Source organism: Mirounga leonina, unplaced genomic scaffold, assembly GCF_011800145.1.
Source record: "Mirounga leonina isolate KUSES-001 unplaced genomic scaffold, KU_Mleo_1.0 Mir_152, whole genome shotgun sequence".
NCBI lineage: Eukaryota > Metazoa > Chordata > Mammalia > Carnivora > Phocidae > Mirounga > Mirounga leonina.
This window is the reverse complement of record NW_023270380.1, coordinates 4,627,373-4,645,395: the sequence shown is the minus strand read 5'-3', so window position 1 is coordinate 4,645,395 and position 18,023 is coordinate 4,627,373. Positions and strand designations below refer to the sequence as shown.

At 46.2% G+C, this 18,023-nt stretch overlaps 1 protein-coding gene across 1 annotated transcript in view; it reads right to left on the bottom strand.

The window, feature by feature from the left end:
* Positions 1–17,853, bottom strand: part of SLC35F3 (solute carrier family 35 member F3) — a 375,900-nt gene extending 358,047 nt beyond the window's left edge. The window contains exons 1-2 of the mRNA XM_035008475.1: positions 17,801–17,853; positions 17,185–17,414 (exon numbers count right to left, since the gene is read on the bottom strand). Of these exons, the coding sequence (XP_034864366.1) occupies positions 17,185–17,414; positions 17,801–17,853 (283 nt within the window). The remainder of the gene's footprint in view (positions 1–17,184; positions 17,415–17,800) is intronic.
* Positions 17,854–18,023: the final 170 nt, after the last annotated feature.

Here is an 18,023-nt window from a genome sequence, read left to right as displayed (position 1 = left end):
GGGTCCTCCCATGAGTGGCATTCGAATTTATTTACGGTTTTTTTCCTGCCTCTTACTATATTAAGGTGGGGTTCTTTATTTTTCCCCTTTCTATGAAACTTGGTGGGGGGGGGAGAGTGTCTTATTTTGATGCAGGGAAGGTATCTGGTGCCAAATGTCATAAGCTGCTGCTTTCATGGGGATGGAAAGGAGAAGGGGCGGAGAGTGCAAAATGCTAAGTGGCAGGTATGGTTACCACAAAATGCCAGAGTCGCCAGAGTCTATAAGAAGACAGCACCAGTGGATGGGACCCAACAGAAGAAGCACCACACTCTCGCTCACCTCCTGCTCTCTTGTGCTGAGATGTGGGTTTTGATAATGACAGGCATGGACTATAAGACATTCAGCAATGTCACTTTGCTTCCCTTTTACATAGAATTATCTAAAGATCAATAATGTTTCCTGGAACAGGTGTCTCTGTCTTCACTAAGCTAACCGGGGACCCCAAGGAAGCCACAGCAACTAAGAAGGAAGAATTTCCCTAAGTAGGAATACTTAGAAACTCTTACCTCTTGTTAAGTTGGTGATATTGACCAACACCAAAAACCAATACATAACTAATATTAATTTAGAACTCAGAAAAAAGTTCTGATTTGCCTTAGTATGTAGGAAGATTCAAGAAAATTTTATTCCATGCAAACAATGAGAAAGAGCTGGATAATCTAAAAATTGTATTATTTATTGAGCCCATCAAAGAGCTGAGGCCACAGGGCCAACATGTAAACTGAATTCCAAAGAGTGACAAGTGGGGATGAAACACACCATCTGTCTCACCTTCAGCAGAGCAGGGAAGAAAGAGGAGGTTTCTGTGCCAGTGGGTAGGAAGAAATCAGCTATGTTTTTAATGAGTTCTTAAAGGCCAAGTGTAAACTAGTGTATCAATTTGCAAGAGCTAATAGTCTCAGGCACAAAGGGAATTTGCACCCACTCACAAGCTCTTTCCCTGAGCCTCCACCAACTAGCTCATTAGAAGGATTGGAGGCATGGCCAGAGACATCAAAAGCCAGCCAGGGAAGCACAGACTTATGGCAGGTGATGGGGTTGCTGGGAGACAGGCATGGCGCCCTGCCCACCTCCCCAGCCCTGCTCTCTTACAAAGCAAAAGTCTGAGGCCACTGGGCAGCAAACTCTCTTAACCCAGGGTCAAGGGAAAAACTCTACTGCTTCTGGGGTAGGTCCGCGGGTGAAACAGAAAATCCTCCTGCCCCCAGGATACAGGTAAAGATCCAGTGCTGCTGAAGAAGGGTTAAAACAGAAAACCCAAGAAAACCCAAACTCAGCTAGACCGACTCAACCTCCCACACTAATGGCCTGACACAAAAAGATGTGTGCCCATGGGCACAAATAATAGAGAACAGTCTATTCTGTCCGTGTACATGCAACATCCAGTAGCCAATCGGCTCTTATGAGACACACAAAAAGGCAAGGGAAAAACCACCCTTTGTCAAGAAACAGAACAATCAATAGAATCATATGCAAAGACTAGCAGACATTGGTTCTTTAAAGACAAGTACTTTAACATAACTATGATTACATGTTAAGGCATCTAGTAAAACGGGTGGACAAACGCGCATGAATAGATGGGAGGTGTAGCAGAGATCTTTCTGGAAGACAGTTCTTTCAAACGGACATGAAAATTATAAAGTAAACCTGAAGTTTCTAAGAAGCATGATGTGACCCCATTTTGCACATGATGCCCACATTAGAATGCATCATAGCAACATAACACCTGTGCAGACAGTTTCCTTCTAAAGGACAGGACACAGCTAGATTTTAATTGAAACGGCTCTCCCCTCTGTAGGAAATTAGCTACTTTTGCATCAGATTGAAAGCCTATGGCTTTTTTGGATCATTTTAAAATTTAGTAGGCAGAGCTCCTATATGGGTAGCAAAAATAAATAGCCTACATGCCTGTAATATTCTATTTTGTGATCTGGATGCAGGAAACATGAGTATATCCATTCTGTAATAATTCATCGAACTGCACACTTACAACCAATATTCATTTCATTATGGATATTTTACTTTAATGAGAAGGTATTTTAAAAATAGCTCATTAAAATATTTCTGGTAAAAATTTTTTTTCTTCTTGTCTAAGGTAGTTTTCTTTTAAAGCAAATTAAATGCATATGGATTATACAATTTACCAGTACAATACATTTAGCTGACCAGTTATTACCAGGGAGATGATCTGGACTACATACGTGGATTTGTGAAGACTTTTTTTAGGAATAAGGAACTTGGGGCACCTGGGTGGCTCAGTTGGTTGAGCATCCGACTGTTGATTTCAGCTCAGGTCATGATCTCAGGGTCGTGAGATCGAGCCCCGTGTCAGGCTCCACGCTGGGTGAGGAGCCTGCCTAAGATTCTCTCTCTCCCTCTGCCTCTACCCCCCACTCTCTCTCTCTAAAAAATAAAATAAAATAAAGGAATAAGGAACTCAAGGGCATAGAAAAGATCTAGTAGCAGATGTAATGGAAACATGAGCAGCAAAAATGTCTTGGAAAATGGGGAATGGCCTATCGATCCCTGGGCCATTCACTTTGCTCTGAAACCTCACTTGGGGAAGCTCCCATGGGCTGAGACCATTTTTAATTTGAAAGATAAAATATGCAACCATCTTTTAGCCTGGACATATATGAACTCACTTAGCTGAAGAACGGATGCCCTACACCAGTCTTCTCAGCAAGCATGTGAAGAATGCGAATGGCTTACACAATCGTGCTCCAGTGGAAGAAAGCACTTCATGCCGAACTCGAGACCACTTGTTCCAATGGAATAGGATGAGCGAGAGGAATGAACAGTATGAAAACTACAGACAATCTCTATGTGCTTCAGAAATGCAGTCGGATCCCACCCAGCTGGGACACCATTCCCTCCAACCCTGGCCCCAGCCCTCCTCAGCTCCTCATCCCCTTTCCTACACCTGGTCCCAGAAGTGCTGTCTCCAGTTCTAGAGTCCTCAGATCAGAATGCTTTACAGGCCCCAGGTTCAGAAAACAAATCCTTTGTTCTACCCCATTATATTAAAAGTATGGTTCTAAGTGCTGAATCTACTTTGTATTTCTTTAATTTAAACATTACAGGCGGATAGACTGTATTTTTTCAAATGAACTTCCACTTTGCACCTGCAATTATCTGAAGACTAAAAATCACAGAGAGGATGGTATTCAGAATTATAGCCAACAAGAAGTTGGCTGGACCACTGGGAACTACTGAAAGCATGGCAATTTAAACGAAGAGAAACCTTCCAACTTTAGTTCGGATGGCTTCTTTCATAAAAACTCACAATTAGCACGGACAGAACTTCTAAGTGAACCCAACTGTGCTTTACCATTCTTGTACCTCCTATGTCATCTTCTGGGAGAAAACTAGTAAGTAATAACATAATTGCAAGGAATGGTACAGAGATAGGGTCATATGCAAAGTCCCAATTATTCTCACTATGGCCTCAGTGTCCTTGTTATTACTTAACAGCCAAAACCTGTGCATTTAAGCAAACCCTTCTTCAGAAATTCCAGTGCACTAAAATAGCTAAATCGGTGAGTTGAATCTGCGCAGAGAGAAGACAGCATTCTCATAAAGAGGGGAAATGAGATGCGCTTCTGTTTACAAGCATCTAGGTGTCCAAAATAGATGAGACTATGTTTAAAAGTTACCCTCCTATTCAGGATTTCGATGAACAACAATGAGAATGACAACAAAGGAACCACAGTGCTAATTTTAAGTTGTGATTTCCATGGATCCTAGATGGTCACCACCCTCCATAAACAACCTGACTCATCCTGGGACCAATGTTTCTCTATGGAGGAGTCCCCTTCCCCAACAACCAGTTTCTATTAAAAAAAATTTTTTTAAACTGAGGTATATGAGCTACAGCAAATCACCTTTTACATGCCTACATAGCCTTTTACATACGTATACCCGGCCATCTAGTCTACCATATAGAATATTTCCACAACACCATAAAGAAGGCTCCCTCATATCCCTACATGTAACTACTCTTCTGACTTTTATCACCACAGACCAGTTGTAGCAATTTTCGAACTGTATATAGATGGAATCATAGAGTAGGTTGGGATCATTCTCTTTTGCAAAGCTCATGGATTTGCACGGGACTCTGAGAACCACAAACAAATCGCAATGGAATGCTGAATGGACTGTTCCATAGTCCCCATGCAGGCTTTCTAACATCCAGAGCTTGCCAGGTGGGAAGCCATAATACCTCTTTACAGTGAGAAAGAAAATCGAAAGATTCATCATAATTAGCTTCACCCCAAGATATCAAAGTTAAGTCCTGCTGCAAAAAGCACAGAGGAACGGCTGAGTCCTTCCCAATCTGACACCTGATAAGATGCTCCCGGGAACAACTCTGTGCACTGGGACCTGCCCGTGGCAGGATAAAGCTCTCCACATCTGGGGGGCACAGAAGCTTCCCTTATCAACTGTTCTCAAAGGGGCAGCTCCCAAAAGCTGGTCCTGTCAACAGCCTTTCAAACTTTCCCCACTTCTATTCTCACTCTCCCCTCCAAGAATAGCTTCACACTGAAAAACACCTCCACAGAGCTGCTCACCACAAAGACCCACTGAGATTTCAAGTGGCTGCAACAGTGGGGCAATTTCTTCCTCAGGGAACTATTCAAAACCTGGTAACCATCTTACGGGAACAACAAAACCGGTGTTAAGTCTCCAGATCATTCCTTCTGTTCCCTGAAAGGTGTAACCCAAAGACAGGTGCTCTTGTGACTCAAAGGTAATCCTCATAGTCTTTAAGGATTTCATTAGAAACCTAGACTGTTATTTCTCTTATTTTTCAGAACTTTGAAATGCAAACACTACATCTACCATGTTTTAGTGTTCAACATAATCAAAGGTTTAGTCAGCATAGTTTTGATCAATGTACCAAAAGAAATAAGAGAAAAAGAGGGGTAGAATAAAAAAAAAAACCTCTTTAATCCATGTGCTTCCCTTTCCAGAGACTTAGTATCAGAGAGCCCCATTATAGGCTTTGCCCACTACATACTGCAGAGAAGATTCAGAAATGGGCTAATTTTCTAGATATGACACAGGTTTGGTTAGCACCCCAATTTTTTTTTTTTTTTTTACCTCTAAACATTCATTTCCAGAATAGATGTGTTCCTCAGATGTTGAAGATAAATCTTAAACTCATCAAAATGTTATGCTGGTAGGGATTGAGGATGTAATCTTGCCAAATCCCTTCATTGAACATAAAAGGTAAGGGATGGCCAGGCTGGATAAGGGACCTGGTCAATGATACCCAGTTAGGAAACGGCAGAGCCAAGACCAGAATTCAGATATGCCCTCTTGCCTGGTTCTGTTTCTTTACCCTTGTGATAGATTGTTTATCAGCCTGTTCTCCACCACCTCTGTACATGAGGCTGAAAGCGAGATGATAGCGGGGCTGGTTCTCATCTAGGGGCTCAACTGGGGAAGGATTTGCTTTTCCACCAGCATGACTGCTGGAAGCATTTGGTTCCTCGTGGTTGTAGGACTAAAAGTTCAGTTTTTTTGCTGGCTCTTGGCTGGATACCTCAACTCTTAAAGGCCACCTGCAGTTCTTTGCCATGTGGGCCTCCCAACACAACCAATTGTTTCATGGAGGCTCGCAAGGGACAGAAAAGGTCTAAAGTGAGTTTGCAGTCTACTGCAGCCCTAAAATTCCACTCCAGGGCATATATCCAGCAGATGTGAGTGCTAATAGTCATCTGGGACAACTACACAGCATTTACAGCCGCTCTACAAAGTAGCTATCATCTCTTCTCCCTTGGTTTTAGCACCTTCCACGCATGCTTCTTCTCACGAGAACAGTCTGAGATTCAAACCCCACTCTTGCCTTCCGCTCCATACCCTTTCTCTGACCTTGCACATACTTTATTCTGAAGCCAATCAATTATCCCCACTCCCAGCAGGATGAATACTTCCTCCTTCATACACTCTAGCATCTGTGCTTTCTCTCTTCCATTGCAAATTCCAAAGGGTCTCCCTTTTTCCTGTTCTCAAGGAGCAGATCTTCTCTTTTTGAACACAGGAACCCTCATAACTTCTCAGATTGCCTCCGATACTCATGTATTCACCTTGAGGCAAAAGTAATATTATCCCCGTATGGTCTGTTCATTATTCTGTGCCTTCATTTCTTAAGCCACAAACAGCAATAATGATGCCTTCCTAGAGACACCACAAAGTGAATTCTGCCAGGAATGGCAAATGGCAATTTTTAATCGTCTGTAGCATGCACACTGACCGACGGAGACCAGGAAACTCTCCTTCGCCCTCCCACACACACGTGCACACGTGTACATACGTGCCACCAGAGCATCCTTCTCCAGGTAGCAGCTGATAGAGCCATTTCCTTTGGACCATCTCTCAAAAAAAAAAAAAAACAAAAAAACAAACAAAAAAAACCGCCTTCCCTCTATGGCCTCCCCCTAATCCTTGGGAGCCAGGAGGAAAGACAAAGTGCTCAAGCGTAACTGAGATTTGGTCAGGAGAAAGGTAAGATATAACCAGAGATGAGCTGGTTCAGCATTCTGAAGACTCAGCACCAGAAACACTGTCTGCCCTATAGGCCAATGAATCCTTTGAGAACAGCCTGTTCTGCAGACTCAGACGCAATGGTACCTGTCCACTCTCAGGGAAGGCCCGTTGTCCCCAGATTCAAGCATATTTTTATTTTATAGGGTACAAAGTTAAAGCACTTAGAGAAATGGGCCAGAACTCTAAATCTCTGGAAAAAGTAGGTTTCCTTCACCAAAAAGAATCCTGGAACCTGAGACAAGTCCCACATAGCAAAGAACATGTCTTTTGTGTTTGTTTAATTAAATACCACCTTATTAAGGTATGACGGACATAGGAAAGGCTGTACAGGCATCCCCCAAAGCAATACAGACACATCTAGACAGAAAGTAAGGCAGGCCCAGCGTACTGCTGCCAGCCTTGAGACAGGACCTCCGAGCCACTACGGGAGGACCGTTATCTTGTCCCCTCCTGGCTTCCTGTTCCATACAAGGCGGCCCAGGACCCTAGCTGCCTCACCACCTCCCTCGCCTACAGGAGCCCCATCAACCACAAAGCAGTAGAGAAAGCTAGGAGCCCAGGCAGTGATTCGAGGAACTCGGGGCCACCTGCTGACCATCAGGGATCATCAGTTCCAAAGACACACAGCCTTCTGTCGGCGCTCAGACTTCACGTGCTCGGCATAAAGAAAAGGTGGGGGTCAAAGAAAGAGGCAAGCAAGACAGGGGGACAGAAGGGAATGCACGGTGTCCTCCAACAACCTGTGTCCTACATTTTAGCTCAACCGCATCCCTGAATCTTAGATTCAGCCGCAAGAGGGGCCGCGGCTCCAGGACCAATCACGCAAGAAACCTCTGTGCAGAACTCCAGATCTCCACCATCCTTGACATTACGTAAAGTGACGGTCACGGTAATCGGGACACTTGGATTTTTATTAATGTATAAAAGTAGAGCCGGCCTTTAGAGACATGACTCCCTTCATAGCTACATGAATTCGAGAGTGCCATGACTCTCAAGCTAAATAGCCAGGGGAAGAACGGGTACGAGACTTATTCCTGTGGACACAGGCACTGGAGAAAGCGCACACACAGAATGAGCAGCGGCGCGGGGAAGAACAGGTAGACCTGGAAAGAAATCCCAACCCTTTTGAGTTCCAGGCCACTGTTTTTCTGCTGGGCCCCTAGTCAGAGGAAGAAGAACATCTTAGGTCTCAGGCCGGCTTTCTTTAGCGCTAGAAAGAACCAGAATGCCTGCAGCATAAAACATTAGGGGAGAAATATGCTGGGTTAGTGGCTTAATCTCATCAACCCAGTTAAAAAAATCTTTGTTGTTGCATGATTTCATGAAAGAGGAAAAAAAAAATGTTGAACGGCTGGGATATATCAAATAAATGAATCAGAACTTTGATTATAGCAGCAGAGCTCAAGCTTCCAAAGGAACAAAAAAAGAAGTTCACTGTGGCTCACTATCCTGTTTCTAACTGTTTATGGTGCCCCATGATAAAATAATATGCAATATCATGTATACCACATAGAGCTTACTGTAAAGCTGCTTAATGCTGATCCCAAATACCCCAAGGTATTTAGTTAGGGAAACACACATAGTGCATCTATGAGATGGCCCCAAGACCAGGAAAGTAGGGGACTTTACAAAGTGATATGTGTCTGTCTTATTCCCCTACTGTGTAATTTTCCAGAAAACTGTTAACTACACTATACACTTATGTTTCTGTTAGAAGTGAATATATTTGCTGCCTTCTAGAAGTAGTGAACTATTTGATGTCCGAATGAATGAACGGTGTACCACTGGGTGGATTGGGCGTTGGGGGGACAGGTAGATGGACAGATACACATCCACAGTGGGTTCCACGGTTTGATCTGTTTCCAAGCCATTCAGAAATAAACCCCTTCATGAGCAATGTTTGAAATCCTATGCAGTGGTTTTCTGAAGCCTCTGCCTGGCCCACGGGCCTCTCAAGAGGGAGTATGATGGCAGCAGGGTCTAATTTGAAAGCGATCCTTCCTCTACCTTCCAGCCACCACACTGAAGGTCCTCAGTGTCATCCCAGAGAATCTCAAGATACAAGGCAGGTTACAGAGAGAATAAACACAATTACAAAGGCACAAGTACCAAGGCTTCCTAGTGTTTTCTAGAACAAATTCTAATTATATAATTTTATTTACATGTAACTTTGAAAACATACCCACCGCATAAAATCAGATAAACACATAAATAGCTTTCATATGTTAAATATTTAATAAAAGAAAATGCTGACTTAAAGTGAAAGAGTTTGGACGAACCCTTGAAATCTGCTGCTCTGGATTACAGCATTTAAATAGTCTTCAAACTATTTTATTCTTTAAAATAAAATGTATAGAGGTGGAGGTTTTGAGTCCTTCCTAGGTACTGCATGCCACTATTCCATGAATAGTGTTTCTTAAACTCCCACATGCGCATGGCATGAGAACACTGCAGAAAACCCAAGTGTTTCACACCTAGCATCATAATTATATTCATTTTTTAAGAAGAGGACATCTTAATATACGTTCATTGAATATGAGCAGACTCGATTTCTAAAGAGAAAAATAAGGAAGCAAAGTCCACATTCATCAGAAAGCAGCTTTCTTCTGACCCTTTTGGATCAAACCTTGAGGACATACCCCACATTTTTATTATACAACATTGTTGCGAAGTAGATGGTGGAAAAGGATAAAAATAATATCTTAATAGATTCTTATCTAGTCATGTACAGTAGATGATACAGAGCAGACTGACAAGCATGTCACAGAAAACATTTGTCAAGACTTGAAAAGTGTTCTGAGAGTCTCGGTTCCATTGACTCTCTCTGTCTCAGGAGTCCAAAACAGCCTCTACCCTTCCACAGTGCAAATCACCTGAGAGGAGCAATTTAGTCCCTATAATTCCGAATGCTGTCATAACTTAAGGCTACCTCAAGCTGCACAGGAGAAAAGCATGTGCCCATGTCCTAGCCCACTGTTCAAGGTCTTGTCACCATCAGTTACGAAACAAATTTCCCAGGTTCCTAATTGTACAAGTTCCTTTCTAGGCTCTGCAATAAGGAAACAAAACTGTTCTGTTAGTCTATTGATCAGTGCACACTCACCACTGAACTAAAAGACATCATGTAAAAAAAATAAAATCAAAAAACAAATCCCCTCCACCCCCTTAACACAGGATAAGTAAATACTTAATCCAGCTGGGGTTACTGAGTGTCTGCCTCTTTCTGAAGCTCTCCAGTGACAGAGGCTCCATTATCTTTTTTATCTCAGCAGTCAGGACATGATTTCTTATTTCCAGTGGAAAATTCTTTGGTATGTAGATCCTTGTTTTGTCCTACACGGACCTGAGTGGAAGTGGCTCAGAAACATTATTCAGATGGGAGTCTGAAGTTACACAGAACAAAACGCAGCTTCTGTTCACATAGCAGAAAGGGGCGGTGGCATTGCCACAGGGATATCTCCCAGAGCTCGGAGGACGAGCTGCATCATGGCCTTGACCTCAGAGGGAAACAGCACCTGGCATGGAATCCTGAAAATCGCCACTGGTCCCTCTGGGTCACTCTGCACGCCTGCCTGATTCGTCTACGTAGACCAGCTGTCTCTGCCTCTCCATCCACACGGAGGCCAGAAGAGCCCCTTTCATAGCATCTCCTCCACTTGAAAGACCACCCCAAACTAGACCATAACCTCCTGATTTTAATGTCAAATTCCAGGAGGGAGATACTGGTTGAGTCAGTGTGGGTCAAGAGTCCATGCCAGTCTAACCCGTGGTGCCCAGGAGGCAGATGATGCAAGTCTGGCTGCTGAGAACCCACCCACAGGATGTGGTGCCAGGCAGGGAAGGGCATCATGGTGAGCTGGTGTTGGCCCCAATTGTTCTGATAAAGACACGTCATAGGCCTGTTTCACCTCTCCCCCCCCACGCAATACTTTATTCTTGCCTGTAGAACACATTTCCAATTCCCCCCGATCCATTTCTCTTCTTCCCTGAGCTCTGTTCATTTTTTCCATATCGTTTTTAACAGGAGCTCTTTGAAACTATACTAAACACTCTGATAAGATGTTGGCTAATGTAAGCTGGAGGAGTGAGATTGCTTGTCAGTATTTTTAGCTGAGTCAAGGTGAAGATCCAAGACACTGAGCAATGGGAGGCTCATTTCTTGATGGAGAAAGGCAATCAGAAGGGCTCTGTGCAGGATAATTCTGGAAGACCCCACAGAAATGTAGATGCATATCAGCCGTGTGTGTATATGTGTATGTGTGGGGGGGTACACATAACCTTTCACTGATACATCTAGTAAACGTTTACTGCTTTAGGTGCCAGGGATGCTGTGATTGGGGACAGAATCACCACAGTCCTATGGGCCAAGAGCTGAGGACTGGGGACGCAGCCGTGAGCCCTGCCCTCACAGGGCTTTGCCGTCTGTCAGTTTCAGCCACACACTTGAATCAGCCGTGACAACATGTATGTGAAGTGACCGCACTGTGGAGCCCCTGGCAAGAACATCCCACCAGATCTAGATGGTCAGGGAGGCTCCCTGGAAGATGTGACACTTAGCCTGCGACCTGGGTAGGTAAGGGGACAGGCATCAGGGGCCTGCTGATGACACACGTCAGACGACTGGAGCATAACGCACTCCAGTCAGTTTCTGCTCACAGACCACCTTCATCTTTCACATTCCCAGGCGGCTATGGCCCGGTCAAGCTGAATTACCTTCCAGGAGTAGTGTATGCACATTTCTACACATATGCTAGTCATCTGCATGGAACGCAAACCTCCCCTCCACCCACTTCCTGCGGCTTATTCCCCCTCCAGCTTCTGAACCGCCCTCCCCCTGTGAAAAAGGGCTCTCGAAGCACCCCCAGGCCTGTCTTCACCGTATGTCAGCTAGCTTCGGGTTCCACTCTCTCCCCCTCTGGTCTGGGAGACCCCAGGCTGAGGACTGTGTCACTACCCTCTAGATGCTGGCACACACACTAAGAGCTCAAAAAGTTTGCTGAATAAACGAAAACGAAGGCTTATTTACCGATGCCAAGCAAAGGGCCAGATGCTATATATACGTTGTTTTACTCCTCATGACTATCCTTGAAGAGCGGTGACATTATCCCCGATTTTACAGATAAGAAAACAGAGGCTCGCAGAGGTGAGTGACAGGGCGACAAAGGGACAAAGCCGGGATATGAAGCCAGCTGCCCAAGATCCATTTCATCTGCTTCTCCTGACAGCATGAGATACTGAGGCTGCCCCGCCTGCATTCAGGGCTACGATTCAGACGAGAACAGGCACGTTCGGGGTGATATGGCCATAGACAGGGCTACGATTCAAATGAGCAGCCTTATCGACACTCGGTAAAACGCTTAACAGAGCTTAATGGCTCATCCACATGTGTATTAATTTTTTAACTCAACTAACCTGCATGTTTCCAGCTGCTTGAGGAAAGGACAAATGTCCACCACGGGCGTTTTAGATCAGGCACCTTGTCAACAGAACCAGGAGAGACTTCTGAAACACAGTGAGAAGTCTCCTTGCCCAGGCTCTGCATCCCTGGAGGCGAGAACATGGCCCTTCACGACCAGATGCAAAGGGTTTATAACCCCCGTCCATGATCTGAGCATACTGGGGAGCACTGTGCTTCCCTAAAAGATAACAGTTCTGCATTTTAATTTGTTTGAATCTCAGAAAACCATTTACTACCTTGCTAACATGTATTCATATTCAGGAATAAAACAGACTCTCTGAAACGTTAGAAAGTGTTATTTATGCTCTCTGCTCACTCTGGCCCACCCCTGCCACCTCCAACTATTTTCCTTGAAAAATCTTTTCCAACTAGTATTTCAATATGCCAAGCTCCGATCTAGAATAAACATTTACAACCAAATTATAAGTCTCTTACAAGTGGGTCATTTTTGAATTGCTGACCTGACCTTTACTATTTTGGGAGGGCCAAACAGAAGCTGCTCACCATGAATTCAATTATACTATGAGCCACCGTTCCAGTTCTCACTGGTAACGACATCAGCCACCTATACTCACAGTCTGGGCTGAAATGGCAGAGAGTAGAAAGATGGTCTTTCTACACCAACTGCTTCCCCTTACCGCACACAAACCCCTTCTGACATTTTTAACCTGGAGGATCCCAAAACAAGAGACTGCCTTGTTACCAGCAGGGTTACTTGGTGATCTCTTTCCCAGCTTGAACTATAAAACTTCCACCCAGCTAGATGGATGGTTTTGCTCAGGAATCCCCATGTTCCCAACCGAGACTCAACTTGCCAACTGCAGCCCACCCTCCTCTCTACAAATGACTTAAAACTAAACCCACTGGCTTTGTTTCCCCCCCCCAAAAAAAATCACCTTTATCTGAACGTGTCAGCGCCATGTAATATTAGTAAATCTGCTCAAAAGACAGTTGCACCTCATTTTAAGAAATAAACATGACCATTCACATATCCCCCACCCAAAAGCTACTCCTAAAAAGTTTTTTTTTTTTATTCTTATGTTAATCCCCATACATTACATCATTAGTTTTAGATGAAGTGTTCCATGATTCATTGTTTGTGCATAACACCCAGTGCTCCATGCAGAATGTGCCCTCCTCAATACCCACCACCAGGCTAACCCATCCTCCCACCCCCCTCCCCTCTAGAACCCTGTTTGTTTTTCAGAGTCCATCGTCTCTCATGGTTCGTCTACCTAAAAAGTTTCTTGACTAGAAAAACGTTCAAGGGCTTGCTGTTTGAAACCACCCGTCAGGGGACCCTTTTGCAAAGTACAACATCCCTGCTAACGGTAAACAGTGTATCCATTTCCTAGATGCATGTATTTGTTGACCTATGCTTCCTAAGGCACATCTGTGCACATCTGTGTAGTGAGCTTCCTCTCTCATCACTGCTCTCTGCATTCTGGCATTTAGTAAGTGCTCCAAAAAAGTTTGCTAAATAAGTAAATGAAAATAAGCATTTATAAATGCTCCTTCATCCTGCATAAGAGCCTCCATCTGGGATCTGCAAAGTAGTTACTTCAATCGTCTCTATGCCAAAATGCCACCAGGCCCCATTGCGTCAGGCCTGGCTACCATTATCCTGATGGCTTATCCCTGATTTCTGCTCCCCAGCCCTCCCTCAGCGGTGTCTGCGCCAGAGAGCCAAGAAAGCAAGGGGGCAGCAGAGGAGATTCCAGCTGGTCATTTCTGTCCTGCTGTGATACAAGGTGGGAGGGGAAAGGAGATCACTGAGAGGCTCCGGGCACCTTGTTTTGAATTTGAAAGCACTTTCTACAGGCTATCATTTATGGTGAATGGGTACAGAATCATGTCAGCTGAAAAGGCCACAGGCTCTTTCAGAAGGCTGTTTATTCTAGCCAAGCCCGTCATGAAAACCTAAGAAGTGGTCCAGGAGGAATGAAGACAAGAGGTCAGGAATCCAGAAGGCAAGCCTTTTAGGTTAGCACGACCGGTCAACAGAAGAGTTCACTTGGAGCATACATTTGGCGGTAGGTTATGAGGGCTTCTTATCCAAAGGTACACTCCCAGGAGACATGTGGCATTATCTGGAAACATTTTCGGTTGCCACGCTGCAGGGGGGATGGCACTGGAGCGCCAGAGGCCAGGGATGCTGCTAAACACCCTACAATGCACAGGATAGCCCCCCACAATAAAGAATGATTCAGTACAAAATTTCGATCGTGCTGAGCTTGGGAAACCCGGGGCGAAACCAAAGCTTGCTACATCAGGAATCCTGGTCTAGTCTACAGTTTGGAAAGCCAAGGACACAGCTGGGATGGCAGAATGTGGAAGGAGGGAAGCAATTCCAAACGGACAGGAAGGCAGCAAAAAGAATCCAAGGACCCAAATCACTACAGAGGTCCATTCAAAGGTTCTCTCTCGCCGAGGCCGGAGTCTCAGACCATATGCACTCACTCACTCAACAGACATGTACTGAGCAACTGCTTTGGACCACCTGCTCTCTGGGCTCGGGATACACTCACAGCTAGGAACCCAAGGAGTCCCCAAGAATCCTGCCCAGCGGTTTGGGGGTTCAGAAACACGGAATGTGGAGCTTGCAGGATTTTAGCCACTGGGGAGAGGACCTTGACCCATCCTACCTGCTTGTTTCTAGTTTAATTCTCGGCTGAATGCTCCACACACCATCCCCCTCAGACTCAGGGGCCTTCAGGAGGTGGGTTTTTTTTTTTTTCCAACAATTCCTTACAAAATTCCTTATCTAGTGGGAAACTTGTTCATCTCATGGACTGGGGAGAAAACACTGAGCGAAGGCCATTTCTGCACTATTGACAGCCACCTCATTTACCTTAGCCGCCCAAAATAAAGACCAAAAATTAAGAGGATAAGAATGAATACTTGCTTATTTCGGTAATGTCTGCCGCGACAAAGGAGCTCACCTGCACCTCTCAAACAGTCAGAAATTCTCACTGGGGACTCCTTCAGTGGGGCCACAGACAAGCCACCTTGCAAGATGACCGAAAGGTGACCTAATAATGCCAAGGATGAGCACGGCCTGCTCTGCAGACCATGAGAATAATATTTATTTGGTAATCATCATGGCTCCCAGCATGCTCAGTATGATTATTCACCAACAAACGGAAGAACTGATACCAACATATAGATAAGCCTCTTTATTTTTCTTTCTACTCTGATAGAAATAGCAAACAGCCAAAGATCTGCCCTAAGACGTCTTTGACTATATTAATAAAACATTAGCTTCTCTAAATTTAAACTTAAAATCTAATTAATTCATCAAAATGTCAGTTGTCACCTAAAGCATTTTAGGAAAAAAGGAACTACCCTGGAATAAAGAAGAATCTTCATAGGAATAAAAAAACTGGAGCGAGCGGACTTTACTTAATCACCATGATCGCTGTCGCCTTGTCGGTTGGTATTATTCCTTCAACGAAGCCTCAGAGGGAGGATATTTAAGAATCCACTGGTGGTACAAGAAACTCGTTTTCCATATGGCCTGTCCCCTTGTCTGAATTATCAAGCGTGTTTGTACCAAACACAGTCATCACTGCTGTGGTTCCCTGCCCACCCGCCAAGTCACGAACCCTGGTGAAAATTTCCATAAAGCGCATGGGGCCACGTCACAAATAAAACTACAACAATAAGTTTCTGCATGACTCCACGAAGACTGTAATTTACACCACTGTCTTTGGTTATTACGAAAGCAGAGAACGGAACTAAGAAATAGGAAATTTCTGATAGAAATTCAGCAAGCAGAAATAGGACCTGTCCTGTCTTCACCTATAAGAGAAATGGTTTCCAATGGGTTTGCATTCTTTTTGCATTGTTCCATTCTCCGCTTAAAAGAGAACTTGGTCCCTTGTGTTCCTTCTGTGATCCAAAGCCAATTTATCAGCTACGATTTTAGCAGCAGAAGCAGGAGACTGGAGGAGACACAGATAACCTTTTAAAGGTTTATACAGAGTTAAACACAATCACCGCAGTCCCTTAAAAACAAGTAAGGGCATGAAAACAAGACATTAAAATCCTACGTTTCTGCCTGCAAGTAACTTAAAGGTAACCAGCTAATTGCCAGCATACTGCTGACCTCTGGCTTGGAATCAAGGGTTTTAGGAGAAAACGAGACCTATTTTTAGAGCTGAATATGATTAATTTACAAAAGCCTGATATTTTTTTCCTAAGGACCAATAAAGCATGTTCCAATTTCAAGTAATGAAGGGGAAAAACATCTCAAAATCATTCAGCTGTTCGTCTTTATTACAAATGGAATGAAGCAGTACTCATTTCTTGACTGGGGTGGTAAACGGCAATGTTTTTGCTATGCCAATCCACAGAGATGGGGCCACCTAATTAGGGTTTAGAGTTACAGGTATCTGGAGCTGGTCGTGGCCACCTTCTCCCTTCTAAGTGAAGGGAAGAAATGCCCACCAGATTAGTCCTGCTCGCACAGGTACTATCTGTACAACCGATCACAGCATTGCCAAAGCCATCAGCTGGGGCCCAGGGCCCACTGGCAAAGAAAAGTTTCAGCTGCTCCACCTGGCACCAACCGTTTCTCTCTCCGGGACCAAATGCCATTATCTTGAATGATCCAGATAGAACCTCTACACTGAGGACAGATAAAGACACGAGGCAAAAGCAGCCAAGGAGTTTCAAATCAAGGCCCCAGAATCCTCCACCATCATCAGGGCCCAGGAGACAACGGGAAGAGTTAAAATCCAGGCCCACTAAGTCTGCAGTCAGTCTCGGAGCCAGCTGAGCCCGACCCGGGGTGAGTAACACTTTCGAATCCGCAGGGAAGCCACACAGCGCAGGGTACACTGAGTTTCCAATCTGTCTCCCTACTGCGACTCCTCAAGAGCAAGGGGATGAGAACAGAGAAGCGTGTGTGGGAAGGGGAGGGGGTGTAAGAGAACGGCTCAGAAATTCCCAAAGGTCTGGAGAACTCCGTCTCCGGGTCTCTCCTAAAAGTTGCAAAGCTGGGTCTGTATCTGCGGGCAGGGCAGCAGGGGGGTGGCTGGGCGCGTCGCTGCGGGTGCTCCCCAGCTGCCAGGGACAAGGGCAGGGGAGACGGACCGGCGGACGGGGTGGGGGGTGGGGGGTGGTCTTACTTCTGTAGCTCGCTGCCCAGGGCTGGTAGCCGTAGTAGCCGGTGATGCGCAGGATCCGCTCCTCGATGGACGTGAGCCCCACGGGCCCGCTGGTGAGATCCTCCACTGAGCGCGACCATTTCAGATCCTCCTTAATAGCCTCGTCCACCACCAGGTACTTGAGCTGCCGGAGCTGGGGGCTGATGTCGGACAGTCTCCGGGGGCTGACGTCCGGTGACCTCCTCATGCCACTGAGGCCGCGCGCGGGCAGGTGGGCGGGGAGAGAGAGAAGGAGGGGGATTCCGGTGACGGGCAGATCCGAGCGCGAGCAAGGGCGCAGCAGGGGCAGGTGCCGCCGCAGGGCCGGCGCAGGTCCCCGCCCGCCGCCCACCATCCACCCCAGCGACCCCGGCAGCCTCGGCGTCGGGTCCCGTCTCCCGCGCCCGGCCGCGGGCGCCTCGGAGCAGTGCAGATTGGGGCGAGCGGCGAGGCAAAGGGCGCCCGAAACTTCCCGAGCAGCTCCGCCGCGCGCCGCCCCCACCCGAGCCCCAGGCTGCCCGGCGTCCCGGCTGCCGAGGGCCGGCCGCCCACCCTCCCACCCGCCCGCTCGCGCCCCCCAAGCCCGGGCGCTACTCACACGGCGATGCTTTTGCCCCTGGGTGCGCCGCCGGGAAACTCTCGGATCCCCATGGGCACCGGCAGCGTGGGGCCGGGAGCTCCCAGACTTGTGGCGGAGGGGCCGCGCGGGCCGGAGGCGCCCGCAGTCGCGGCCCCAGGGAGGTGGGCGCGCTGCCCGCCGAGGGGCCGCGCGGCGCCGGCCGCCCCGCGCCTCCTGTGCGCGCCCGCGCCCGCCGTCCCCG